At 55.0% G+C, this 21700-nt stretch overlaps 1 protein-coding gene across 15 annotated transcripts in view; it reads right to left on the reverse strand.

Moving 5' to 3' along the window:
- The window catches only part of SHANK2 (SH3 and multiple ankyrin repeat domains 2), a 684346-nt gene that overhangs the window by 184053 nt on the left and 478593 nt on the right, over positions 1-21700 (reverse strand). For 14 of the 15 annotated variants that reach the window (XM_074401828.1, XM_074401830.1, XM_074401824.1 and 11 more), the window contains 2 exons: positions 10536-10618; positions 8817-8941 (listed from right to left, as the gene is read on the reverse strand). In XM_074401828.1, the coding sequence (XP_074257929.1) occupies positions 8817-8941; positions 10536-10618 (208 nt within the window). Of the gene's footprint in view, positions 1-8816; positions 8942-10535; positions 11263-21700 lie in introns of those variants that run through there. The other variant, XM_074401836.1, reaches the window with a different exon arrangement.

Here is a 21700-nt window from a genome sequence, read left to right on the forward strand (position 1 = left end):
CAGGACCTCCCCCAGCTTCACAGCATCTGACCACTCCCCAGATCCGCCCTGAACATTCCTGATCCTCTAAGCTTTTGCTCAAGAGCTTCCTCCTCAGTTCTGCCTACAAAAAGCTCACTTACCCATCAAAGCCTGGTGCCAACACCATCTTTCATGAAGCCCTTTTCCTGATTTATTTTGGGGCCTTCGCCGCACTCTGCTTTTTGCCTCCCCCTTCTAGACTGTGTGTTCCCCAAGGAACTGTGTCTGATTCACGCCTTTCTTCTAGCCCAGTACCTGGGGGGCACAATGTATGCTTCAGAAATGAATGAGTGAAATTTCAGAAGTCATTTTTACAATTGCCACCATTTGTGGAGAACTCATGAGGCCGGAAACTGCTGCATGCTTCACAGACCCTTTTATTTACAGTTTGAGAAACCAAGGCCAAGAAATGAGCAACCTGCACGAGTTCACACAGTTAAGAAGAGGCAGAGCCCAGATTCAAACCCAGATCAGATGGCACAGCCCATGCCCTTGACCGCGGCTCCTCTCTGCCTCTCTCTAACCCTGCGTGCTGCCATCTGTCAGCCCCATGGCATCTGAACACAGCAGCCGTGGTCCCCTGAAGTGATTCTGAATCTTTTTTTAGCCTGGAATTGAAATCACTGATGCTTCAAATTAGAACCCCAAAATGAACGAGCCCAGACTTCAGAGTTGCAGTTGCCAAACTGTCTGCATCCACCTTCTCAGCAAGATTCCTGGGCTGCTCCTCAGCCCGAACCACCTGTTCCCAGTCAATGTAGAGGACAAAGAGAACGACCCCCACCCCCAGGCCCAGAAGGCCATGTGCGGAAAAGAGATCGAAGCTCCCAGCCATCCAGGGCTCCCCACAGAGCAGTGGCCTCTGCCTAGGAGAACGAAGACCACAGTGCATTAAGCCTCAGAGACTAAAGACCTCTCAATGCTATTACCCTTGGTCAGTGGATCCTGACGACATGGTGAGAAACCACCGAGCTGTCAGGACAGAAACGTCCCACACTCAGAGGGATGGAGGACAGACACTGCTTGTCTTTGGTGTGATGCAATGAAATATTGGCCTCAGTGACCAAGGCACCAATGTGACCCCAGGTCAAGAATTCAGCAGTCACTCTGGATTCCTGCTAACATCAGCTGGTGTTTTGTCTTTAACTTAGTTATTGAATTAAGTAGCCATTTAAGACCAGTTAAATGAGAGCTGAAGAAATTTTGGTGGGTGGAGTGGGTGGAGAGAGTTCCTAGATTGGTCCTGAGGGCCACCAGCAGGATGCAGGACAAAGTCTCTCGCAATATCCCAAAAGGCAAGCTGGAGAAATGTGAGCTGGGTCACGTGGCTGAACCACTAGACCAAGGGATAGTGGCACCAGGGAAACCACAGCGGGGCTCTGGCCTTGGCCTTGGGATTTGCTGCTGGAGGGCAAGGTGGGCATCAGGAATAAGAATTTCAAGGAGACCTAAAAGCCGCCAACATGGAATTGTACAAGGTGGTAAGTGCCCTGGGAGCAGGCTTTGAGCCAAAGCAGGAGATATGCCTGCCAGGGATTTTGGGGGCTGGCGAGGCGTGAGGCAGGCACCCATATTAGTGATGTCTCCTATAACAGAGGCACAAGGAAGCTGTGGCTCATGCGCTCTTGGCTGAAAGTGTCTGACGTACTTGGCACATGGTGGGTGTGCTCTGTAACTGCTACACGCTTGAAATAACAGTGGTAACAAACATCAGTCATTATTATAATATTATCCTCACTGTTTGTTCAACTAATAGCTGCTGGTTTCCTCTTGTGAGTCAGGCATCATTAATGATGATGAAGGACAAGATGATAATCAGTGACAAATACTGACTGAGGCTGGGTGGGGTGTCTACATCTTTAGTCCTAGTGAGTTGGGAGGCTGAGGTGGGAGGATCATTTGAGGCCAGGAGTTTGACACCAGCCTAGGCAATGAAGCAAGACTCTGGCTCTACAAAAAAGTAGAAGAGTGGCCAGGTGCAGTGGCTCACGCTTGTAAACCCAGCACTTTGGGAGGCTGAGGTGGGCAGATCGCCTGAGGTCAGGAGTTCAAGACCAGCCTGGCCAACATGGTGAAACCCCATCTCTACTAAAAATACAAAAATTAGCCAGGTGTGGTGGTGTGTGCCTGTAATCCCAGGTACTCAGGAGGCTGAGGCAGAAGAATTACTTGAACCTGGGAGGCGGAGACTGCAGTGAGCCAAGATTGAACCACTGCACTCCAGTCTGGGCAACTGAGCAAGACTCCATCTCAAAAAAATATGCAGAAGTTAGCTAAGTGTGGTGGTGCATGCCTGTAGTATCAGCTACTTGGGAGGCTGAGGTAGGAGGACCTTTTGAACTGAGGAATTCAAGTCTCCAGTGAACTGTGACAGTGCCACTGTGCTCCAGCCTGGGCAACAGAACAAGATCCTGTTTCTAAAAAAGAAAGTTGATTGAATGCCAGCCCTGTGCTCAGTGCCTCTGTCCAGCACTCTGGTGCTGAGAGCTTGGGGTGGACTCAGTTCATGTCAGGTGATTCTACTGTCACAGCCACCCATTATATCAAAAGGAATACTGAGACCCAGCAAGCGTAACGACTGATCGTGCTGAATCTGGACCTCATTTTCTTTCCTCCAAGTCATATTTAACACTGAAGCGGGGGAGTGGGGTTGACCCCCGAGCAGCGAGCTCTAACAACTGTTCCTCATGCCAGCTTGGTTGAGAAGTCAAACATGTTAGAGGCCGCCTCACAATTCTCAAGTCCTGTTTTTAAGTACCAGCCTAAGAAACATTTTTTTCTTGAGACAGAGTCTCACTCTGTGGCCCAGGCTGGAGTGCAGTGGCACAATCTCAGCTCACTGCAACCTCCGCCTCCCAGGTTCAAGCGTTTCTCCTACCTCAGCCTCCCGAGTAGCTGGGATTACAGGCACGTGCCACCATGCCTGGCTAATTTTTGTATTTTTAGTAGAGATGGGATTTTACCATGTTGGCCAGGGTACTCTTGAGCCCCTGATCTCAATTGATTTGCCCACACCTGCCTCCAAAGTGCTGGGATTATAGGCATGAGCCACCGCACCTGCCTTATGAGACACTCCCAGGGTCTCCAAGGAAAACAGCAGGGCATCCCCCTTAGCATCCTGACTTAAATACAAACCTCGAGTATAAAGCATATCCACACCCTCATAGGAGGAAAAAGTAATTAGCAAACTCGAGCACCACCTTTCAAGGATGAAGATGTTGTCGCCTGCTTCAACTGCAAGGGAAAACCTATTTAGAGAAATTAACACAAAAAGGAGATTGGCCACTTCAGGGCCAAGAAAACAATCACAAAAACCACAGGCATCGTCTGAGCCCTGCAGCAGGTGGGTGAGGAATGGCCCCCAGGAAAGTGAGTAATGCCTGGAAAGGCTTTCTCCTCCGACAGCAAACACCGGTGCCAAGGGTACTGGACATTGTCTCCTGTGTGAGACAACTTTCTTCTTCTTTTTTTTTTTTTTTTTTGAGACAGAGTCTTTGCTCTGTCACCCAGTCTAAAGTGCAGTGGTGCGATCTCCGCTCACTGCAACTTCCACCTCCTGGGTTCAAGAGATTCTCCTCTCTCAGCCTCCTGAGTAGCTGGGATTACAGGTGACCGCCACCACACCCAGCTAATGTTTTGGATTTTTAGTAGAGACGGGGTTTCACCATGTTGGTCAGGCAGGTTTTGAACTTCTAACCTTGTGATTTGCCCTCCTCAGCCTCCCAAAGTGCTAGGATTACTTTGTTCTAAGACATACTTTCCTCTGTATGAAACAGATACTTTTCAAAATAGGAATACTTCGATTCTAGGAAATCTGAGAGAAGCATCTGAAAAAAGAGAAAATAATACAATCCCACCCTCTAGGGGTTAATATTTCCTGTCCTTTTTCTCCTTCTATGCCTGTACTGGAGAAAGATGGTATTAGATGATATTGTGCTGGTAATTTCGATTCTGCCTTTGTCACTAAGTAGAATGTAACCTTTTCCCGTTGCTATTAAGAACCCCTTGGAAGCATCATTTTTAATGTTTTCTTATGAATCCACCACAGACATCCACTGCCCTGAACCATTCACCGTCAGCCCCCACCCCTCCCACCCCAACCGTTTGTTTTTGCCACACTGTGATTTCTATCTGTATTTTAAAGATCATTCCCTTTGCATGGATTCCTAGATGTAAAATTCCTGGTTCCGCTCTATGGCTCTTGTTACGTACGGCCACATTGATTTTGAGAACATTTATGGCCACTTGTTGTTTCCCCCAGCAACACGTGAGTGCTGACAGCAGCAATGAGGACAGTCACAGAAAAGTATTTGCTAATTTGAAAACAAAACTGGCAACTCACTGCTTTTCTTCCTACCCTTTGCTCATTTACACACGAAGCACATCAAAGTGCTGCTCGTGAATCTTTGAGCCGTGACATTACTGAGTTGGACAGTCTGGGATGGAATTCCAGGCTACGTCACCAGCTACGTCACCACGGGCCAGTGACTGCGCCTGCGTGCCTCAGTTTCCCCATCTGTAAAATGAGGCGGAACACACATGCCGTATGGATGACTGTGAGGGTTAGGTGGGGCACTGCAGGGCTTGGAGATCCAGCCTCGGCTGCTATAGACAAGGACACGGGCTTCTGGTGACATCTGCTGTGAATGTCGTTTGCCTTCTGCCTGCTTGCCATTGAGCTGCATTGTAAGCATGTCTCAGACACAGGATATTTTAGTTCACGAAAGTCACTCAAGAAACAAAATCGAGGTTGCCAAACGAGGGGTTTGTGGAAGAGTCAGTCTTAATCTTAAGGAGATTAGCGGAGCACACCTGCTAGCACTGGGCCGAGGAGACTCTGGTTGAGCCGCCACATCAAGAGGCTGGAACATCAACATGGACTGGGCCAGTGGATCATCGCCTTGCCTGCCTCTGGGGACCTCTGGTGTCACCACGGCAGCTTTCATGGATGCCCCAGCTCTTGCCTCACGGTTCTGATTCAGGGTGTGTGGGCTGGAGACCAGGTGTCTATAACCCTCAGGTGACTGTGGCGCCCAGCCGGGTTTCACTGCGGAAGACCTACGGTGAGCCCTGCATGACATCAATGTGGCGTCCCCACCTCCACATCTCCTTAATCACCCCATGCATTATCGTCATCCAGGAGCCACCCACATCCTCCTCAGGATGTCTTATGAGCTTCTCAAGCAACCTCTGACCTCTCCAGCCATCCTGTGGGAGTGAAGGGGCCTAATCAGGATCATCTCTAAGAGACAGCACACAAAGTCTTCGAACTATTCTGGCGGGCTGACTAAACTCTCTGGTCTCAGCTTCCTGACAAGCTCCAGTCATTATGAAAACCAATGTGGACCAGGGCTTCCTGTTGTTACCAGAGCAACGTGGGCCTCTGTCATTCCTGGTTGGTGTATGGTGCCAGGGTCTGGCCTGCATGGAGAGAAACACCTGCCCTGTTTCTCTTGGGGGCTGTCGCTGCTCCAGCATCCACTTCCCTGCAAGCCTCGCCCTCCCCCAGCAGGTCTCATGGGCACTCTCTGCAGGGGCATTCAACTTCCTGCTGCCCTGCCCCTCCTATGGCCTCTGAAATCTCTCCGGCTCCTTCTCCCCTGGGATGGGTGACATTTCACAATCCGGGACGGCTCAGTGTGTCATCAGCCATCCCAGGGGTTTCCGGCACATGAGCTGATCTGAAATGGTGACCACGCACCATCCGTGGAGCCACCATGATCAAATGTCCCTAACCACGGGACATCCGATTATCCTTCACGTCTACCTCTAAGGGGAACCTTTTATTACAACACAGCTTGTGCACTGACATCTGTCTGTCTCATGAGATTCCCGATTTGGAGACAGCTGAAAGCCTTTGATTGTGGTTGGTGGGGTCAGGGGGTGGTCAACCAAGGAACAAAAACCACCACCAAACAACGAACTCTTTCCAAAAGCTTCGGTAGGAGAGAAATACATTCTACCTGGTAAGTACCCAAGAAAATCAGACACGGCAGGAAACCACAGCGGATGCCAAGGCCAACAGCCGGATGGCCACGTCGGGACGTTCTCACAAAGTTAACGACGGAAAATGAAGCTCTGGAGATGCCAAAGATGTTAAAAGCCAACATTCACTTCAAAGGGTGACCGTTGGTCCAAAAGTTCAGACCGCAGCATGCATTTTTAAAGGGAAAATAAAAATCTGTCACACTTTCGAGGTTCTTTCAAACAGCAGAGAGAAAGGAAGGCTTGCCAAGAGCTGCCCGGGGTGAGGAAGACAGAATGCCTGCATTTGGGGCGGATTTTCACGTGCAGACCTTGCACCTCACCGAGAGTTCAGGAACCCCACCGGCTCTAGGGCTGGCTGCTCACCAAAAAGAAAACTCACGTGAGACACGTGAGGCTGTTTCATACCACCCCTCCAAGGTCGAAGCTGAAAACACGGAACCAGGGTCTGCTGGAACAAACACGCACCTCTTAGGCTGTACACGATCTAAATATTCCGGTGGCAAGTTCCAGTGGCTAGGAACACAACTCAATGGAATTCTCAGTCTTAAGCCCCTAGAGGAGAATTTCTGAGTGGACATGATGAACTGGGAGGACCCAGGATGGTGCCAGGGTCTAGCTCTCTGTGCCCTGCACCCTTGTTAATGCATGACTCATGTGGAGCAGCCTCGTAGGGCTGTGGAGGGCCCAGTGCCCCTTGGGCCATCTGTGACATCGCAATGCAGGCGCAGCCCTAATGCATCTCAGGACTAGCCATTCCTAGAATTCCGCACGTCAGAGGTCATGCAGAATACAAAACCTGCTTCCAAATGGCAAACATATTTGCATATCAGAGGTGAAAAGCAATGTCAAAGCAGGAAACAGAAGTGTAGAAACTCTCAAAGCTCCACATTTCCACAGAGGCTTCCAACAGGACAGGTGTGCCCTTTCCGGCCCCACCCAGGCGAGCGCTCCAGCCACAGACAGCAACATCCTCTAACCCAGTGTGGCTCCGCTCACCAGGCAAGTGCGGGGCCCGCACACGTGCCTCAGCAGGCCACGTTTCTTTTATTGATGAGTTTATCCAGGAAACAGTCCAGTGAGCTGAGCAACGGGGGGGTGCTCTTGCATCTGCAGCCCTCTTTTATTATTGAATATCAAGAACCAAGAGCAACCTATTTCAACATCCCCCACCCTGCCTGTCACACATGCACACACTCTCATACCACCTATAGACTTCAGCCCTGCTGCTAGGCCCAAGGCCACACCCCCCCAACACACACACGCACACGCGTGCACACACACACGTACACACACACACACATACACACACGCACACACGAAGGGGACTTACATCTCAGCTGCATCCTTCTGAGGATGATTCGACCCAGACCCTCCGCATTTCCACGAAGGTTCCAAACCGAGTTGGCCCAGGAACCCGCAGTGAGCTCCCGTCTCCATCATTCTGGCAGTGCATCCGACACTTTCGACACTCAAGAACCCAAATAAGCTCATTTCTCGTGCAAACCAGGCTCTGACTGGTCAATAATAATTTAAATGTATCTTCCAGCAAATCAAAGAGATCGACAGGAGGCACTCAGAATGAGTTCAGACACCCGCCCCATCTCACCTTGCTCTCTCTCCTCCCATAGTCTCTTCCCTTCTGACTTTCCATCGCCCCTTAATAGCCCTATAGGCCTCTAAGGTTCTCTCTACTGAAATCAAAGCATGAACAGCACGCTTAGGCCCGACTGGGAGAAATGGTTGCGGGTGGCCTTCTCACCGGGGCAGGGAATGTGGGCTCCTCGTCTGCAGAACAGGCGTGTCTGGCCGGTCCCATGGCAGGGACCACCACGTGGCTGGCTGGATGCGACATACCCATCCCTTCCACCTGCACCTGGAGTTCTGATGTACATGAGGCAGGGCCCAGGGTGACATGGAAGAGCGTGTGTGTCCAAGAAACGTGAACTCCCAACGAGGGCCGTTTGTCTACTGAACCTTTCAAATATCATCTTTTCAACTTATCAGGTTCTTTTCTTCTTCCCATTTCCAAAGAGTAACACGTTCCTTTGCATAACAAGATTAAAAGTAACACCTAAACTCACGAAAAGGCCGGGTGCCCGGACGCACTGGGGCCTCAGACCCCCTGCACACACCAGCGTGCCACCCCTAGGGAATGTTCGCAGAGCCCAGACACTCACACCTCTATTCTCGAAATGAAGGGAATGCTCTTTTCTGTATCAGCAAAAGCCCGTTTTCAAAGCATCTGAATTCAAACCTCTCCTTTTGGCGCCATCGACGCCAGCCATCCCCTTGCCCAGGCTCCTTGGTCTTGGAAGGCCACCATCCATCTGACAGGGCCGTCATCACAACCTGCAGATCTACGCACTCTTAGCCATCAACGTTACAGACCTCACGCCAGCAACCACCACACAAGAGTGCTCACCGACTCACCCGTAGGACACAAGAAGGGATGATGACTGCTCTCGGTGCCTATTTATAGAGTCACAACTAAACCACCCACAGATCTGCACATGTCCCCAACATCATGCTGACCACATGCCTCCTCCTTCCACCTTCTACTTTAGGACCAACGGCCAAATTCCACAGACGTCTCCTCCTTCCAACGGGTTACGGCCAAGGCCCCCAAGACAAGATCAACAGGCAGTGGCACCCACGGTGCGAGAACTTGGCCAAACTATGAAAGTTCATGGCAGCCTCCACAAGCACCCCCAGACCGCGCCTCGTGGCTGTGCTGCCAGGACAATGACCGTCTCCCCGAGAGTCGGCGCTCTCCCCAAGCAGAAAGGTACAGACAACTGTGTCCCTACCTCAATCAGGAAGTCCCCGGTCCTCAGTCCGGCTTGCCACGCCACCCCACCCTCGTCCACGGACTCCAGGTACTGCAGGGCTGGGAATGCCGGTGTTGGTGTGAATTCTTCAATGGGTGTGTCAGCTGGGAAGACAAGGAGCACCTGGTTACAAGCCTGGGGGACGTTTTCCAAGTTCCCACTGCCCGACTTCCCCACGGGACCCCCAGGAGGAAGGGGGCCCATGCATCTCCCAGCGCAGGTGGCTGGTCCAGGCCAACCCTCCCCCGGGAAGGGCTTGAGACTCATATCGGTGGGTCCATGCAACTCAAGCAATGAAGTCAACTGGACCTTGGGGCCGCCATCACACTTCTTGGCCTCTCTGCTGGATCATGTGCTCTTTGGTACATGTCTACACGCCTGTCATTTTCTTTAAAAGCATCAGTGACTAAACATTTTCGGTTCTAAAAATGGAAAAGTTCCTCCCCTGCCACACAGAGCTACAGAAACACCACACTGAACCACTTGCCAAATTTACATCTACGTAGACTCGCAACCAAGGGAATTTGACTTGGAACGTGGACGGAACATCATGCTGACCCAGTGGGTGGCTACGGATTTGGAATCTGCTCATGAGTCCTCCCTACAGGGAACCCGGGCCTCTGTGACCACTCTGTGTGTGACCAGTGTCCCCCGGAACTGATGTGGGGGGAGGGGCCGGAACACCACTGCCCAGCACGGTGAGGCTCGGCCTCTGAGGCCCACACAGCTGCCAGGTGCGACTCCAGGGCAGGAGACGGACTTTTCTAGGGAGGCAGGAGTAGCCAGGGGTGGGTGGGTGTGGAGGTGAAGATTCCCGGGGGGGGAGGGGAGAGACAGGCGTGGACGCTCTCACAAGGACAGAGGCATCTGCTCTTTCTCTCTCTGGACAGCTCGCTAAGGAGCTGCCTGAGCCTGGGGCAGGTGGGCAGGCCAGCCGGGAAGGAGGCCTCCCTCAGCACAGGTGTGGGACCCCTGGCACAGCGTGGAAGCTCTGAGATGAAACTTCCACATGGCCGAGCCACACATGCGGTGGGCGGATGTCCCCTCTCAAGGGGAGGCGATGCCATTTTGTTTTCTTTCGGAGGGGAAGCCGAGAGTGCAGGGCGCCTGGTGGGTGCACCGCCATGGACCGCATCCCTGAGCCTCCCACGACGGGCCACGTAACATGTGTGCTGCTGGCTCAGTCCACGGCAGAGGGGACCATCTTGTCACATTTCCTTTGCAAAGTCACCTTAGAGGCGAGCACACGAACGCCTGCCACCGTTACAAAGCCCACTCCCAGAATGGGGCAGTTTCTAATGCCTGAAACTCAGGCCCGGGCAAACCTGGCTATCTGAGACCCGGAGCTCTGAGCGCAGCCACCCTCTGGCTCAACCAGAACACAAAATATTGACAACCCCCCATCGTTTAAAAACAAAAGGTAGGAGGGTGCAGGGGGGAGAGAGAACCCATTCAGAAGAATGTTGTCTACAGAAATTAAAAATATTCCTCAAGGAAGCCCTAGCGTTTTCTGAGTAAGGCAGAATGTGAAAGAACATGGTTGTCTAGCAACCAAGTGCCCCCAGGAAAAATGCTTATTTAATGCTTCTTCCTGAGCTGGGGAACATTTTTCATGCAGGCGTGCACACACACAGACACACACACACACACACACACAAAACACGGGAACACAGTCAGGCTCCCAGCAGCCGCGCTTACCTTTGGCCCCTCGAAGCACGAATCCAAAGCCCTCATTGTCTTTTTTCTGCAGGACCACCGTCTTCTCCTCAATAATGCAGTCACTGTAGAGAGAATTCCGGGGACAGCGACCATTATTGTAACCCGTCATCATCACCGCGGCCGCTCCTCCGCCGGGGACGTTCATCATCATAGCCAATTAATCACCCCAGCTCGCCAGATCCAGGCAGCATGGAGGAAAGGAGGCAGCGAGGGTGCAGGAGGAGCGAAGGAAGAGGGGGGTGGCTACCGGGATAGGCGAGCGTGGCACAATGAGACTTGCAGGGTGGGGGCAGGCAGAGTCGGAGCCAGCCGGAGGAAGGAGTCATACATGGTGGGGCGGCTGCCGGAGGGGTGGCTGAGCCAGCGGCAGGCTCAAGGGGGGCTGGCCAGGACGCCGCCCAGGGCAAAGAAAGTAAGTGGCCCGAACGGCGGCGGTGGCAGCGGCGGCCTTGGCAGCGGCGGCGTCGGGAATGAGCTCCTCCAGCTTGTCCCGGCCACACGCATCTTCCAGGGGAGCCTGGGGAGATCGGCCAGAGGAGAAATGAGGCAGCAGTTTTGTTTTGCTTTTCCTTGAAGGAGGTTCAAAAAAAAATCAGATTCTATCCGCTCCCCGCACGCGCCGAGCCGGCAGCAGGCACCAGAGACGCAGGGACCTGCGCGTCGCATCCAGCGCCCCCTCCCTCTCCCGTCCCGGCGCCGGCGGTGTGCGGCAGGCAGGAGCCCCCACAATCATCTGACAGCCCACAGCGCGCCGGGCGTCATCCCGCGCAGAGCATCCGCAGGCTGGGCTGGGAGCAGGTGGGGAGGGGGAGCGGCTGGGGCGCTCTCCGCACCCCCCTCCAGCAGCCATCCCCTGCCCCTCACAGCCTCGGTGGGTGGGTGGTGGGGGGCTCCCTGGCAGAGAACTCAGGTCATTTCCATCTCAAAGCCCCTGAGGACCCTAGCCCCCTCTGGGGACGACGACGAATTCACTGCTGGGGAACTGGAGGGGTTAGGCGGGGCTGCCCCTTGGAGATATGACCTAAAGCCACGCTGTTTGCCTCTCGCCATGACAGTTTTTTTTTTTTTTTTTAAAGGAAAGAAACCAAAAAGCTCCAACTTTGCTCTAGCTGCCGCCGCGTCCTCTCGCTTTTCCTGCTGGCACTTGCCGCCACATGCCCATCCGGCCCCCGAGGCACCCGGAGTGTGTGGGGCGGGGCACGGCTCAGCGAGCCTCCTGGCTGCAGATGAACTGTCCTCCACCCCCACCTTCTGGGTGGCCTGCGGGGGCAGAAGGGGCATAAGATGGAGGCTGCTGTCACCTCCTAGGATTCTGCTGCTGCCGGGAAGTCAGTGGGGAGCTGGGAAGGCCTCTGTGGAGGGGAGCGGGAAGGGAGGGAGGCAGCCAGCCGGGAGGGAGGCCTCTGCAGGGTCTTGCAGGGCTGCGTGGGAGCCTCGGGGGTGTGTAGAAAGGACACCAGGCCAGGGGCCCAGGTGGAAAAAGGTGCAGACGGGCTCTGAGGAAACTAGCAGGCCCCTGGCACACAGGGGGAGGCCTGGGATGCTGGTATCAAACAGGGCCACGTGCTCATGGGCTCTTGGCCCTAGGAGTGCGAGTCAGTTCTGCCTGGCACCAGCACCAGGTTCAGGGTCTACAGGAAGCACAGGTGGTGACAGCCAGCTGGTGACAGCGCAGCCACCTCGGAATGGGGGGTCCCGGGGAGGAGGAGGGACGGGCAAACGTGGATGACAGGCCTCAGCGTCCTGAACAAGAGATGGGCAGCGGCCCCTCCATCCTCCCATTTTACAGCTGAGGCAGATGAGGCTCGGAGAGGCTGGAGGACCCAGCCAGGGAACGTGTGCTCCTCACCCCTCCAGGGACCCATCCCTGACGGCATCAGAGGGTCTCGCATGGAGACCTGCTGGGTGGCCTTGTCTTCCAGGAATAGCCCAGCATGCGTAATGTCTTCACAGCCAGAGACCAGGACTATCTAGGGGGCTGGTCACCCCGGTCTCAGCAGTTACGGGGAGTTCTGACCCTTCACCTTCCTTCCCCTGCCCCGTCCCCAAGACAGCCTCCTAAGCGCAGGGAGCCCCGCTCTGGAGGACTCGGTCCCAACTGTGAGCCCCTCTTGGCTCAGCCCTGCAGGCCCACCCGACCTGCTCAGGGCCACCAGACAAGGGCTTACACATGGTCAGAGGTCCAGGGCCCTGGGAGCCTTGGGGTGAGGTCACATGGCTGTTGTGCCCTCTAGTAAATGATGGGGGTCTCTAAACCTCAGCTTCCCCACACAGCAAGGTGGGTAAGAACAAACCTACAGGCCTTTTGGGATCACCGTGGGGTCAGATGAGGCCATGCCACGCTGGTGTGGTGTCACAGGAGGCCTCAGGGAGCCGTTACTGTAATGGCTGTCATTAACCTCCGGCAGGCCTGGTGGTCGGCCAGGACCCTGCAGCCCCAAGGAGGCTGGGTGGCGGGAGAGCTCGGGCTGTTGCCATGGATTTAGGGGCACGTGAGGCACTTTATGAGCAGAGCCTCTACCAGGCCCCTCGACCTGTCTCCACGGCCCCCACAACCAGAACGCAGACCTGTGGCCCTCATGGGAAATGCCTTCTACTCACCACCCACTTCCACCCTGAACTTCGGAAAGGGAGTCAGCCCACCCAGGCCCCACGGTTCACTCACGGCCAGGCAGGCGACCAGCCTGTGTGTCTCCTCCACAGAAGGTTCTCTAAAGGTCCCGGCTGCCAAGCCTCTGCTCAACCATCCTGTGCTCCTGGCTCTCTGCGAGAGGAGCTGCCAAGGGCGACACCCCCCTGAAGCCCTGGAAGGACGATGCCAAGTCCCGGGGTCTGCAGCTCAGTGCCCTGTACTCTCCCGTGCGGACACACGGGCTGATCAAGTCCATCTCTGTCAGCTCCAAGGGGAACCTGTCACGTGCTCAGGTGCTCATCTGTCCTGCTGGGCAACTCCTCCTGCAGTGCCCAGTGCCACCCAAACCCTGCCTCTCCAGGATGAGCCATCCCACTTTCTGCCAGCACACGCTGTAACTGGGAGCTTAGGGCTGGTGAGGCTGCCTGGACACTTGCTAGCTGTCTTCCACAGACTACTTGAGGGCAGGGGCATTCCAGTGTGGTGGGTGGGGACACAGGCTTTGGCATCACACACAGTGTGGTTCAAATCCCAGCTTTGCTTTGACCCCAAGGTCACTGACATGCTGGCCTGCAAAATGAGAAGATGATGTGCCTGGTAGGTCCTGAGCGAGAGGGCGTGGAGTCACCCACCCGTGCCTCAGAACTGGCCCTGGCAGGCGGCGTGTGCTCATAACTCCAACAGGTACGAGTGGGTTCCCTGTCCGCACGCACCGCCCTCCCCTCCCCTGGACTCCCTTCCTCCTCCAGGGACCCCTCCGATTGACACTCAAGGCTGAGACTTTTTCAGTGATTCCCAATGCACCTGAGGACTTTCTTTTTTAAATTTAGAGACAGGGTCTTGCTCTGCTGCCCAGGCTGGAGGGCAGTGGCACCATCACAGCTCACTGTAAGTTTGAACTCCAGGCCTTAACAAATCCTCCTACCTCAGCCTCCCAAGTAACTGGGACAACAGGCACACACTAGCATACCCAGCTAATTTTTACATTTTTTGTAGAGACAGGGTCTCACTATGTTGCCCAGGATGGTCTCAAACTCCTGGTCTCAAGGGATGCTCCCACCTTGGCCTCCCAAAGTGGTAGGATTGTAGACGTGAGCCACAGCACCCGGCCGCATATGAGAATTTTCTAGCCCACATGTGTAACTGTGCAAAGATCTTGCTCCAAGACTGTTTTATTCAGTAAAACAGCAAACTGCTTATTCTCTGACATTAAGGACTGTTCTTAAGTTCTTTCCTGCTTTGTTTCAGTACCTAAACAGCCCCCACTTCGCACACGCCATGACCTCGCCTCACTTTCATTTGCAGACAGACATCGGTTTGAATCTCACCCCAGACACTGGCCACCTTGGCTACTTACAGCCTCAATTGCCCGACCTGGAAAGACGGGGAAAAACATCTGCCTTGTAAAGTTTAGGAGCAGCAAGTGAGGTGATGCCCAGTGGATCCCCCATGAGGGGGAGACCTCCTGTAACCAGGGGAAGCTGCCCTTAGCATCCCCGTCCACCTTCTTGAGCTGAGTGACCCTGGAGAAAATGTCCCCTCTGAGCTTGTCTCTTGGGGAAGAGGGGACATTTTCTCCAGAGTCAACCTCATCCTGCAGACTACTCCAAATGCCCGCAGTACCCTGCATAGGCCAGGTACCCCAGATGTGCCCAGAGGGGACGCAAAATGGGTATGCACTCAAGGCAGGAGCAGAGCAGGGAGAAATGGACGTTGGGTGGGAAGTGGGTGGCGGACGACTGCAGGGTTTCGCGTAAGAAGGCACCAGAACCATCCCCGGGTCTCTAGTTAAACCCAGAGGGCAGACTCAGTGCTGCAGATGACCTACTGTGTGCACCTGGCTCGGCCCAGGAAGTCAGAGAGGAAAGAGAAAAGGCAACCCCAGGCCCTTAGAAAATTTCAATGTCTTGGGTAATTCATGAAAAGTAATGGGACACTCTAGCATAGAAGAGTCACTCCTTGAGAGGAGCTGCAGTCACTGTGTCTGAAAGGTGTAACTCGGTGGCCTCCCCCCAACTCCTTGCAATTGGACGGGGGCGTCTCACACACAGGCCTTAGGAAGGGGCCTTTCTGGAGACAAGAAACTCACAGAAGCTCCTTCTGCTGGTTCATGAATCTAAAACCTATCCTGGGATGAGCTGCGGCGGGGGCGGGAGTCGTGGCATTGAGTACTGTGTTTCCTGTGAACCAGAGTCCGCCCTGACCTCGGCCCCTGCCAACCTGCCCTGCCCCTGCCCCGCCCCTGCCCCCTGCAGACCCGCTCTCCACATGCAGCTGAGACGCATGGCAATCCAGTTTCGTGCGGAAATGACTGAGGTGCCTGCACGCTCCCCACGAGGCCGCTGGGACAGCCTTCCCCAAACCCGTCTCACGCCCTAACCTGCTCACTGACCACGTGCCTGAAGTAGGCACTGTGGGCTCCCTGGAAGCAAATGCCATGCCCCGATCCTGAGTCTCTCCATGTGACACAACATCCACCTGTGCTTGCTGACTGAGCAAAAAATGTGATCTAGCAGCACTTGTCTCCAAATGTTTTCTGAGCCAGGTGGAAGGGCACTTTGACACACCCCAAATGTACCCTCTTTTGCCAACATCCACCTGCATGGGAGCTGTGGAAGGTGAAGGAGGTAGGCAACCAGCCCGACCAAGTACAGCTGGGCAGGTTGTGCACTGTACAACTAAGGAGGAAACCATTTCCGTCATGGCCACCACGGCACACATACTAATGGTAATTTCGGCACAGAGGGAAGAAGAGCGTCTTAAGAAAGGCACAAGCACCTTTCCCGAGCTCACACAAAGACGGGGTCTAAGCTGCCCGGGACATGCCGTCATGGAGAATGCAAAAGGTATTCCTATGGGAACCATTTTGGCTTTCCGGAGACACAACTACCTCCATGTTGATGCCCTCCAGGGAGCCATACGGAGGAGAAACCATCAAAAGTTTGTCTGTCTGTGCTTACCCACAGTCCCACTGCATGCTGCAAGACAGCTCACAGAGTACTCTTGGAGCACTCAGTACCTTGAAGCAAGGCAGGAGGGTCATGGGGACCCAGCGACGGTCACGCAGCAGGCCCCGGAGGTCTCTCCCTGCTGGTGGGCCTGAAGACGCTCCTGGTGTCTGCCTCGCAAGACCACAGGTGGTCGCACACTGTGGCTTTTAGCGGTGGCCTGGGTTCCCTTTCCCCTAGCGGGCACCATGACAGGCCCACAGGGAAGGCTGCACTCTCCCTGGTCCGGCGAGCAGCAGGTGCCAGCGATGACAGCTGGTGTTTAGGATCTGTCAGTCACTTTCAAAGCTGCTTTGGCAGCAGCACCTGGTCCTGGAGGAGATGTCAACTCGGAGGCACAGGAAGCCAGGCCTGAGCTGGCCCAGACACGTGGGCCTGAGGGGCGCTGGGTGGCTCTGTCTGCGTCCCCACACACGGGCGGACAGATGTGGACGTTTTAACTCAGAACACCAGCATTCCTGGGGTAGACCTGATGGTTTTACCCACAGCTCTCAGGATCCCAGCTGGGTTGCTGGCTCCAAGTGACAGCTTTAGTTCTTCCTTGCTCAGCTGGGACTGGGTTTCAGTCTCAGCCCAAAGTTCAGAAGTAACTGGGGCCAGTGTCAAGCTGCTGTGTGCAGCAGTGCATCAATGCAGCTGTCACAAGATCAATTCCCAAATGCCTACTACGGGGCAGGTGACAGACTCCTTGGTGCTGAGGAACAAAGCTGGCCCAGTCTGGCCCTTAGAGAGTCGTCCGCTGTGGTCAGTTGAATGGTGGCTCAACTCATCCAAAGAGACTGGGTTTTAACACCCCCAAAAAGATGTGTTCAATTCCTAACCCCCCGTGTCTGTGAAAGTGATACTTGGCTGGGCGCGGTGGTTCACTCACGCCTGTAACCCCAGCACTTTGGGAGGCCAAGGTGGGCGGATCACAAGGTCGAGAGATCGAGACCATCCTAGCCAACATGGTAAAACCCCGTCTCTACTAAAAACACAAAAAAGAAAGTGACCGTACTTGGAAGTTGGGTTTGCAGGTGTAGTTAGTAAAGGGTCTTGCGATGAGCTCTTCCGGGATTTAGGGAGGGTCCCAAGCTGATGACTGTGTCCTCATGCGAGAAAAGCAGAGGGAGGGTGACAACCTTAGGCAGCGCAGAGGCGGCCAGGGGAAGGCGGAGGCAGAGGCTGGAGTGATTCGGCCCAGCCGAGGAGCACCGAGGACTGCAGGCCAACAGCAGAGGCGGCAGAGGAAGCAAGACCCTGCCCTGGAGCCGCTGGAGGGAGCGCAGCCCCGCTGCCATCTTGGTTTTGGACCTCTGGCCTCTGGGCCTGTGACAGAAGTGACTTCTCTTGTTTCGAGCCCCCCGTCTGTTGTGATCTGTTACAGCAAACGCCGGGCAAGTGAGGAAGAGAAACATCAATCCACAGTCACAGAAACGTGTGACTTCAACAGTGTGGGACGCGGTTCTGCGAGAACCGTAAGAGCGCCCAGAAGACTTCCTGGAGGAGGAGGAGGACTGAAGTGTACACAGGAGAATGGATTGAGGGCCTGGGGACAGGAGAGAAAAGAACATTCCAGACAGAGTGGGGCTGGAAGGTAGGCAGCTGGCCCTGACGTCCAAAGGGCCGTGGTGAGGCGGGAGAGCAGGAGCGGCATGGGGCTGCAGACGTCGGCTGCCAACGCACCCAGGGCCGTCTAGGGACACACTGGGCGGTAACACAGAGTGCAGGTGTCGGCAGGGCCCCGGCCACTCATGCATTTCCCCAGTTTCACCCACGAAGAGGCTGAAACGACAGAAAAGCAGTTGTCCTGTGGCTTCTCCTGGCCTTTTTCTGGCAAGGCCCGAATCCTCCTGGAATGACTCAGGGTCAACTTGCTCTGTGCGCCAGGAACTTCCATCCAACCTTCCTGCTTCCATCTCAGCAATTCACAAGCACGAGTCAGCTGCTGCTGGCTGAGGCGGCTCCCTGGCCATCGGTGTGAACACAGAGGCCACGGCTGTTCTCCGAAAGTGGCTGAGTGGTCTGCGGGGAATGCGGTGGGTGAGAGAGTTCCCGCCCTTGCCTCTGGGCAGGGTGGGGCTGAAGCCAGGCGGTCCCTTTGGCAGGGGTTGGACATCGGATGAGGCACTAATGTCCGGGCTTGTGCAGTGTGAGGTCCAAGGTCCAAGGTCGCCAGAGGAGGGGGCTACATATCTGAGTGCTGGGTGGGAGGGCCGAACCAGAGCAGCCGACCCACCTCACGTGTGCAGAAGGGGCCTCTAGAGCCGTCAGGCAAGAGGCAGTGGGGCTGCTTCCACAACCCGAAAAATAAAACTCACCGGCTCTCAAATCCAAAGAGCAAATAATAGTTAATCTCTGCTGAATTCGGTGTCTCTGAAATTTAACGTGGGGTCAACGTCATGACCCGTTAAAGGTGATATCCATAAACTTGTCACCTCACTACGTCACCTCACTCGTAAGGCAGGTGTTCCCACCTTGTAGCAATCCTTGGGTGCGTTGATGACGGCTGGGGAATCACAGGAGCTGCCAGGGAAGGACCGCAGGGCATCACTCATGGCCAAGCAAGTTCAAAGGCAGACTGATCAAAATCATTTCTGAATGTTTTCCATGGCCAAAAGGTATGTTGAACGTGGGCTGTGGGTGTGATGTCTAGTCAGATCCGGGCTGGGGCAGCTGGAATGTAGGAGGCAAGGCCCGTGGAGGTGGGTCCTGGGACCTGGGAGAGGCAGGAGGGACTCCCCACAGAGAGACTGGGTGGTGCTTTCACTGCCCCTGAAAGGTCCCTCCCAGGGCAGCTGGAGCCCGGAGACCTGCCTTCTCCAAGGCAGGAAAGGGCCTGAGAGCAGCTCCGCTAAATCATTCCCGTTGTAATCGCATTTCGGTGGCAGGGCCTGGTGAAGGCAGGAACTGGAGCTCTGTATTAGAAAGAGGATCCTCCAGGGAATGGCAGTGGCAGTGCATGTCCTAGAAATTTCCGGGCCCTGCCAATCAGGAAGGAGGAGGCTGAGCAGAGTGCTGTCTGCAGTTCCGTTGGGGGTGTCGAGGTGGGGACCCAACAGGTGTCCCAGCTCAGCGGAGATGCCAGCTTGGGCACTTTGGCTGCTGGGTGTGGGCAGCCGGCCCAGCTCACCGTGGCAGAGCTGGCTGCAGGGCAGCACAGAGGGCCGCTCTATGGGCGGGCAGGCTTCGGGAGAACAGGAGGGCTTCCCCGTCATCTGTCACTCCCAAAGGGGATGGGAGAGCCTCTCAGCCCATGACCACACACGCAGCTGCTCCCAGTGTCCTGCTTCCTGGTCGGAGACTTACAGTGTGTGGTGGTGTTCTCTTGCCCTTCCTCCATAATTCACAGGGGAAATGAAGCCCAGTGCCCAGTGCCATCCTGGTGCCCTGAGCGACAGCCCCGGCCAGCCTGCTCTTGCCGAGGCCATGCTGTTTCCAGGCAGGAGGTGATGAATTTGGGCAATTCCTGTACAGAGGGGACTCCTGGCTTCCGGGAGCCACTCTCGCCCACGGGCAGGGGGCTGCATCGCTTCTCGTGGTGTGGGGAAGACAGTGGCTCTGACCCCATGCAGCCTGCATGCCCTCGCCCAGAGACGCGAGCTCGAGGAAGCCATTTCTCAAATCTGCAATTTTGCACACGCCCTGCCTGGTGCTTATTATGACCATTTTCCTCCCCATTGCTAACACGATAAGCAACGCAAGGTTTTCCTAATAGAAACAATAATGTACAAAGAACTTGATTCAAATTAAATTGCCTCATTACTTTGTAATAAATCACCCACAAGCGTTTCCTAAGCACGTACCTGCCAGGCGTGGCTGGCGGAGGAGAAAGATAGGGCGTAACTGCCCTCATGATCATACAGGATGTGACGGGCGCTCCCTGCCGGGTGCATGGACATGTGGTCCAGGAGGGAGGTTGCCCACCTTGGAACCTGAGCACCCTGGTGGAACCCCGGCTTGCCCAAACCAGCACCGCGCCCTTGGCCACATTCCTCAACCTCCTTGAGCACCAATGTCCTCACCTTCGGACTACGGACATCAACTGCAGCCTCGGGACACCACAGCGGGGCGGGAAACCCCTTGTTTACAGGGGTTTGGCACACAGCAGGAGCTAGAAGGCTATCAGTGTGTGAGAATGCACCTTAGCTCACAGAACTTGCTTCCTTCTGGAGACCTTATGCAGGTATTTTCACCTGCCCTAGGTAAAAGACGCTCCTGCTGACATCAACAGAGGCCTGCCCTCGGGGGTCCGTCCTTATGGAGAGGACACAACTGTGTGTCAGCAAACAAGGAGAAAGTCCCCATACTGCGTGTCTCCCGCAGGCGGGCGGCTCCCGGCACACAGAGCTGTGGGCAGACGGGAAGAGGGCAAGGGACCCCTGAGCGAGGGATGCCAGGATGCTCCCTGTGCTTCCAAAGCTGGCACGGACTCTGTGGTGCCAGGCGGGACACTCAGAGGCTGACCCAAGCTTAAGGAGCCGTCCCGAAGTGAGCTCTCCCCTTCCCCCACGGCCAACCTGTCTGCGAGGGCCATGATTTCCTCTATTCTGAGCCCACTGAGGAATCTCTCCTGAATTCACTCTTTATGTAAAAACCTTAAATCACACTGTCTCCCCTATTTATATACACCAGTAGATCCCCATCATAATGGATTTTTTTGAGGCAGAGTCTTGTTCTGTCACCCAGGCTGGAGTGCAGTGGCAGGATCTCGGCTCACTGCAACTTCCATCTTCTGGGTTCAAGCAATTCTGCTGCTTCAGCCTCCCAAGTAGCTGGGGACTACAGGTACCTGCCACCACGTCTGGTTAATTTTTGTATTTTTAGTAGAGACAGGTTTCATCATGTTGGCCAGGCTGGTCTTGAACTCCTGACCTCAGATGATCCACCTGTCACAGCCTCCCAAAGTGCTGGGATTACAGGCGTGAGCCACTGCATCTGACCTCCCCATCATAATTGAGGGTAAAATCCAAAATCTCCACCATGGCTAAGACCTTTTGTGATCTGATTCATGCCCCTTCTCCTCTAGATTCCTCCCATTCCTGCCATCCTCTTCCTCCAGCAGGTCATGCTCATCTCTAGCACAGTGCCTTTGCACTCCCTGTGCAATTCCCAGGACGCTGCTCCCGGTCCCCCCAAGCCAGGCTGCTGTCCCTGCAGGTCCCCGGGGTCACCTCCAAAGAGGGGACTTGCTGCCTGGGGACTACCGTCCTCCTGTGTCCCCCGCTCTCCAGCCTTTCTCTCTGCTTTGATTTCTTGGTTTGAAATTGTGGTTTCCTCCTTCACTCGTTTGCTGTCCGACTCCCCCAGCAGCACGGGAGCGCTCCCGAAGGCAGGACGGTCCTGCCCAACACACTCCGCAGCCTTGGAGGGTGCCGGCCACTGGCATTATTTTGGGAAGGAAGGGAAAGTACTTTTCCAGGTGGAGAAGGCCCACCTTCTAGTCCTGGCTCTGGCAAGAACCGGCAGTGGGACCCCAGACAGGACCCTCAACCACTCTGAGCCTGGGTTTTCCCGTCTGCAGA

Source organism: Saimiri boliviensis, chromosome 6 (assembly GCF_048565385.1).
Source record: "Saimiri boliviensis isolate mSaiBol1 chromosome 6, mSaiBol1.pri, whole genome shotgun sequence".
NCBI lineage: Eukaryota > Metazoa > Chordata > Mammalia > Primates > Cebidae > Saimiri > Saimiri boliviensis.